At 31.6% G+C, this 7311-nt stretch overlaps 1 protein-coding gene across 3 annotated transcripts in view; it reads left to right on the top strand.

Annotated features, from left to right (window-relative positions):
- The first annotated feature begins 3871 nt into the window (after positions 1–3871).
- LOC117169703 (dystrophin, isoforms A/C/F/G/H) overlaps positions 3872–7311 on the top strand; it is a 747733-nt gene continuing 744293 nt past the window's right edge. For 2 of the 3 annotated variants that reach the window (XM_033356199.1, XM_033356198.1), the window contains exons 1-3: positions 3872–4211; positions 4310–4631; positions 4979–5069. In XM_033356199.1, coding sequence (XP_033212090.1) covers positions 4979–5069 — 91 coding nt within the window. In that variant the 5' untranslated portion in view covers positions 3872–4211; positions 4310–4631. The remainder of the gene's footprint in view (positions 4212–4309; positions 4632–4978; positions 5070–7311) is intronic. The other variant, XM_033356200.1, reaches the window with a different exon arrangement.

Genomic DNA, 7311 nt, shown 5'->3' with positions numbered 1-7311 from the left:
TGACACCCATTGGTTAGGTTGATTTTTGAATGAGAAGATGAATTTTTTAACGGACCAACGTATTTTTTTTCTGAAACCCATTCAACAACGATTATGAATGGGCATTATCTGATTTAGGAGCAATAGTTCCGCACGGAGAAAAATGGATGTTTAAATGTAGATGTTCAAGGGTGAGATTGTAGCACCTAATATCCAGATATTCATGTCAAACATTTACTATATTTTTGAGATATTAGGCGTAAATTTTATTTTATGTCAAACTGAAACAGATTCAGATGTTAAACCCGTTCGAGCGCATGCGCATAGCGCATTGGAATTTCACGACTATATTTGACCACTATATATTTTCGATATTACAATTATGGAGTATTACAATTTTGGAACATTTCCAAATAATCAAAATTAACTATCCTTACATAAAATTGGATCACGATTTTTTTCTGTCCATAGGAGGGAACAATGATTTTCCCGGTAAGAAGCCTTGCATTAAAAAGTATTAGAAAATTTGAATCCCTAAGAATTCCGTTTCTGTCCTTAGTTTTTTAATTTTTATTAGGCGGCGAAAATTATAAGATTTCAATCCCTTTTAAAGCGGATCGGAGCTGTCAGGCGTAACCTCGAATACATTAAAAACACAATTTTCGTTTGAAGCATTAGAATGCGCTCTAAAATCATGAAATTTGCCAAATCTAGTGGGATTGTATGTAAGAATACATTTCTTTATCGTCAAACGTTCACTTTGTTCAAGTATTATCAATTAAAAAAAATATAAAATCATGATAAAAAATTGAAAAAATTATTTTTCACCAGAACCTTTTGTGTGGAAATTGATCCTGACATCGTAAAATTGTCGACGCTATGTTTTAAAAAGCTTTTTGCCTGCTTATTATTCGAAAAACAGTACATAAATGTAGCAAGATTTGCTAAATTAAAAGGGATTAAAATTTGTCTAATTCTTGGTTGCTTTTTGGTATTCAGCAAAATATTGTCAGCACTAGGTGCAGAAAGGGATTTGAGAGCTAACTTCAACTGCCGTGGATATTCAAAACGGGAGGACAAAAACGGTATCCAGAAGTATTCAATATTTCTCACGTTACCACTGAATGAATGAAATTTTTTAATACTTTTTAATGCAAGCCTTTTTACTGGGTAGCTTTGAACATCTAGATTGTTGTCCTATAGTTAAACATAAAATATGTTGATGCTGAACATCTAGATGTTACGTTTGAACATCCATTTTTCTCTGTGCGGTAGAAAATGATTGATTTAAATACATTTTTTAAAATTTAAATGGTTTAAATTCTTTACTAAAAAATGGTATAATTATTTACTATAAAGTAGTTAAATAGGAAAATTTTAAGGAAATTCTGGCATACATAGTTTACTTTTGTTTTTAAACTATTTATTTTCAGGCATTTAAATTAATTTAGTTGAACATTTTTTTTCACAGATTTGCATCATAACACATCTGAATGTTTATTTATATATTTCAAGCATTAAAAACTGAATTTTTTCTTTTAATTAGCATTTATAAAATTTTGTTATCACTGGAAGTAATAAAATTAACAAGTTATAATCTGTAGGTTATGAAACTTCACATTCACCTTATATCAATCTTAAATTCACAAAAACTATTATTCACGTTTTATTTTATAGAAATTACCTTTAACAAAAATGCGGGGATTGAACTCCTAATAGTTGGCTGTTTTCCATGCAAATAGATATATGAGCGGATTGCGGAGTTCGTTTCTGACACGTGCACTCTCTGAAGCCATTAGCATGTGCACTGAATGAAGTGAATGGCATTGACACTTTCCGTGTAAATCTTATAATTCCTGCACAGGGTAGTCTATTGAAACTATTATAAAAAGAGAATTATAACTTCATAATTATTACATTTTGAAATAAATAGTTGCATCAATGACAGTATATTGCAATATTACAGAGAAACTCTTCAATAGTCCTCCCTTCTATAGCTCTTCCGAGAATTGACGCCGCGCCGCATGTATGGGATCTGCGGCTGTCACTCAGGCGAGCACTCAAGCCTGAAAAAACAAAAGCGGAGTGGGCTATAATGAGTTAGTTCCCACCCACCATTAACCTCGAAATCGGCACTATAGAAGAGTTTCACTGTATTTAATTTAAATTTCTTTAATTTTTGTTTAATCTGCACTCGCTTATTCAAATTTATTACTTCATACTTCTCATTCGAAACAATTATTTCTTTAAAATTGTAATCTGCATATTCCACTTCTCAGTTGAACATAACTTGAGGTAACCCACACTTGACAGATTCACACTGATCGAAAATTGCTATGTGTGTGTATCGTATTTTTACTATTGGGTGTGATCTCTCTAGACCTCTATTTAATATTGAATTTCAACCCAATTCATGCATACATTAATGAATCGTAGAATGCCCATAAGAATTATTTCAAATTAGTCATTTTCATTCAACTCTATTCACTAAGAATTCAAAGGATGCAGAATGGCAATGATTTTGCAACAAAATAATTAAACCTTAAACAAATAAAGTGAATTGTTGAATTTTGTTGAATTTGATGTTGAATTTTTAATGAAAATGATGAATTTTCAACAAAATAGATAAATCTTCAACCAAATGGTAGCATTTTTAACCAAAGCAGAATTCTGAACCATAAATATAATACACAGTGTGAAGTAATTTTTAAATGGCCGCATACAATATTGCACAAGAAAGCAGATATCGTGTCGATCTCATCATTTATGATTGAGAAAGTTAATTAGAATTGTCGGAAATTTGACATCACACTTTTTCAACGGATCTCCACGTTTCAAGATTCCCTGAATCCGAAAATCAGGTTTTCACGATGGCGTCTGTCTGTCTGTCTGTTCGGCCGTCCGTAAACACGATGACTCTCGAAAAAATGAACGAATCAAATTCATCTTTGGCACACTTTTTCTAGGTCCTAAAAGAAAGGACGAGTTCGTGAACCAGCCATTTTTGATAAAAATTCAAAAAGTGAGCGCATTTTGAACATTTTTGAGATAATTTTTCCTGAATTTGAAAATTCTATGTACGGATAAATATATTATTAAAAAGAACAAACAATTTATCCCTATCACTTTTTTCAATAAAAAGAAAATTCTCAGAGTTATAGCGTTTTAAAAATTTTTTTAATTAAACGAAAATCAAAATTTGAAGCCGAAAATCGCACGATATGAAAAAAAGTCAAGAGAAGAAAAACATTTATTTTTGATAGCTCTACAAGATTATCATAACCAATTTTTGGATTTTCTTCAAAAATCGAAAATTCAAATTTCCGCGAAAGTCATTTTTCGCATAAAACTAATATCTTGTCATTAGGATGAGAATGTAAAAATGTTTTCTTGGCTATACATATAACTTTGGCGGAATCAAATAAATTTTGGTTAATTTAACAATTTATTTGTTTGACCCAACAACATTTTTTGGCCGAATCAATCAAATACTCCATCTATCAAAAGATTTGGTTAGAACAAGGAAGTATTTTCTTTTCCATTAAATTAAACCATATTTTGTGGTTTCCTGAAAAAATCGTTTTCTGAGTGTATCAAGAAATTCATTGCAGCTTCACTTTTGTTATCAGAGGAAGATCGTTGAGAACGTGGACATCACTGACCACGTCGGGTCACCTACCCAACAAGAGTGTGTGAAAATGTGCGTGGGTGTTCTGACAATTCTCGATGCCAATGTTAACTTTCAGACTGCAGGCATGGACTGCAATGAACCAACAGATAGCTGATAGTCTGCGCTAAGCATAGTTTTATACTGTATCATTTCCGTTGACAAGTAAATCATTGTCAGTCGAATGTGAGGTGTTGTCCACACTAACAGCAGGTCATTGCTGCTGCTGCCTCTCTAATCAGTATAATCATAGTCAATAGTCAATAGTCAGTAATCAGTAATCAGAAAACTTTCGCCGCGCCGCACACTTAATTTCACTCTTCGATGAACGGGATCAAATCCCTTGCTATCTTAAATCAATCAAATTGAACTAACACCTGAATAAATGGGACGCAAATACCTGATTGAATAGGGATTTAAATACGTGAATGAGTGGGATTTAACTGCAAAATTCCAGCACTTGCTTTTCTGTTTTGTGCACAGCATCTGTAAATTAGTCAGTGATTGTGTGTCAGTACAAATGTAACTGATTCGATTGATGGAGCGTTCAACGACTCTGATATAGGTATCGCTCCCACTCTCACACCATTAAAAATCAATCATGCCGGACTTTTTGTGTCGATTTTCATTCTAATTTTAAGGTCGGATTGATTCTTGTTTCAGAGGCGAATTGTAAAGAGAGTGTTAATCGGTCGAAAACGAACAGTACATATTATAGACTCGTATAGGGTATATAAATATAGGATCACCTACTATGTTGAGAAGACACTGGCTGTGAAATAAACACTAGACTGTTGTCTTATTCAATCAACGTAATACGTACTTTCAGTTTTAAATGGGTATTAAATCGAAACAGATAATTAATTAATTACGCAATGAAACTCATTAATACTCGAATTTAGATTGTTTACGGCAAGTGCGGACCTTAATTGAGATGACTGATTATAAATATAGCGTTCCTCAATTATAACACAAAAAAAACAAGGTATGGAAAAAGTTTATTTGAAACATACGATTTTAGCACGTATTGTGGAACCATTCTATTTTTATCAATTTTTGTATCAATCATAGTTGTTTAATCTGAGTTATAGTTCAATGAAATGCTTTTACGTAGTGCTATCAGTAATGTAATTATTACGAAACAGAACTGACTAATCGGGAATTTCATTCAGTTTGTAAAATGACATAGCACTATGAAACTTTGTTTTCACATGTTGGTGAGACTCGTATGGAAAACAAAAAATTATTTTTATTAAAAAAGCACAGGATTGTGAAAGTTCGTAGACTTGACTTTTTAAACTAAGATAGATTTTTGTTTGAAATTACTTATAGATGCAGAGACGCAAAGTACGTTGGGTTGTTAAAGTTCCAGAAGATCCAGAGGAGCAGAAACCAGTCGAATGGCAAATTTCAGATACCAAAGGTAAGATTCTTTGATATAATTTTTAAATATAAATATATTATATCAATAATGCAAATAAAATGAATCTTAAGAGTAGGAAAATAAAAAAAAACTATACTAGAAAATACTACATGTCCCTGACTTTCCGTGACACAATACTGTTTACATGCTTCTACAACCGTCACACATCTGCGTAGTTTAAAAAAGACGACATTCACTGAAGCTACGGTGAAAGTAAATTGAGTGATGGGATAAGGTAACTAGGATCCGTTAATATTTTATTATGCTTTACGACAGTCTCAGTATTCTCAGTGTTTTATAAATAGACGTGATTCGCAAATCATATTTTTATTCACATTCCGTCACCTCTGGCTCTGTTTGAATTGCGTAAGAGAAAAATAATCTTCAAACCTACAAGATGCATCAATGAAGTAGAATAGTTTTGAACTATCTATTTAGGATATTTAAATTGCAGTCTTTTGCATAATTTCCGCCAGAAGGTAGTAACAAATTGACAATAAATTGCACACCAAAATTTATTTAATTTGTTTTTAATGATCATGTCAATAAATGCGGTTTCACTGTTTACGTATTTTCAATCGATCCTGAAAAAAACATCTGTTTATAGACTGTGTCTATTATAGACTGTGTCTTTATTTATAAGAAGGAAAATAAAACTTTTTCTTCGAAAACAATATCGATTAAAAATCAAGTTTCTTCCACTTCTGAATACATCATTATGTTGACTAGCAAATTTGTATTTAAAATTATGAGAGATTATTGTGAAAAAAATAATCTTTTTCGGAGATGTAAATTTGAAGTTATTAGTTTTTTTCTTTCATTTCAAATTTAATAAATTTCCGATCTTTTTAGAAATTGTTCACGATACCATAAAGGGTCTCTACTAATTTTCGCCTATCAAATTCCTGGTTCTTTCTAGGGTTTCCCGGGTTCATTCCGGGTTCTAAACTTCAAATCTCCTCTTGCTAGAAACACAGTAATACGCATTTTATATAAGGTTATTCTATGTGTAATTTAATGTATTTTGATATCTTATTATACTCAAATTGCTTCAGGCTTTCTGAAAATTTTGTTTATACATATACTGCAGTCCCGCTATAGAAGCCGTTTCGGAGGTACTCGTACATTCTCGGGACTCGGCGCACCACAAACAATCAGGGCCGTTTGAATTATTTCTGTTAGAATTTCGTCTTAAAAATATTTTTTTGTTGTATTTTTGCCATTTTGGTTTTGTCATGCCACAACGAACATGAAAATGTTTGTACTCGAAAATCAAAATTGATAAAAGTATTAATTTTTAAGTATGTACTTACATATATCAGGGTGGTCATTTTAATCGAAAAAATCCCGGTCATTTCCCGGGTTTTTCATGATTCGCAAACGATTTCTCACGGTCAATAAAATAAAAAAATTCGAACTATAAGACAAAAAATTTTTCCATTTAAAGCAATAAAAAATAAACTACAAACTAAAAACAACTCAAAGTGGAATTCTTAATTTTTAACTTTTTAAATTGAAGTTTAAAAGTTTTTCAATTTAAACATTTTTCATTTGTATGCTCATTAATTTACACTCTAAAATTGATGGCACTAACACTTTTCAACAGAAACAAGTTTAAATGAAATGCAGATAAACTAAAAATTTTAGAATTTTGAACTTTTATAAATTCTAGAGCTTAAAGATTCAGATTCAATCCTAAAAAGTGTAAATCCACGTTATCATTTTCAATGCTCTAAATTAAAGAATCAATCAATAATATTTAAAATTTTATAATTTGTTATATTTGAAGCAATTTAAAAAAATGTCAGCTTAAAAATAAAAATATAAAATGAAAAATTTTTAAATTAAAACATTTTCGAATTAAGTATTATAAAGTGAATGGTTTTATAATTGAAAATGATAACATTTTAATTCATTATTTTAAAAGCTTCCACTTGTTTCCCTTTGACATTTTCGTAATGCCTGGTTGCACCTGATTACACTACGCACAACCTAAACAATGAGTGACTAACAACGAACTGAAGCGAATTTACTGCGACATTTTTGCCACAGACTGAAAATGAATGAAGCAGACGAGGCGATTAACCGCCAATGGTACTGTCCCCTTTTTTTCATACACTCTTGCGTTGTTGTGATGTTTTTCGGCTGACTTAGTGGCGTCACTCTCTTTCCCCTTGTGTGTGATACGTTTAGGGCTGGGTGGGGGTCTGCCGAAGTATCATTCTCCATGTTAAGACCAATG

This window comes from Belonocnema kinseyi, chromosome 3 (assembly GCF_010883055.1).
Source record: "Belonocnema kinseyi isolate 2016_QV_RU_SX_M_011 chromosome 3, B_treatae_v1, whole genome shotgun sequence".
Taxonomy (NCBI): Eukaryota; Metazoa; Arthropoda; class Insecta; order Hymenoptera; family Cynipidae; genus Belonocnema; species Belonocnema kinseyi.
Note: the sequence above shows the minus strand (reverse complement) of the source record. Positions and strands in the feature narration are given on the sequence as shown.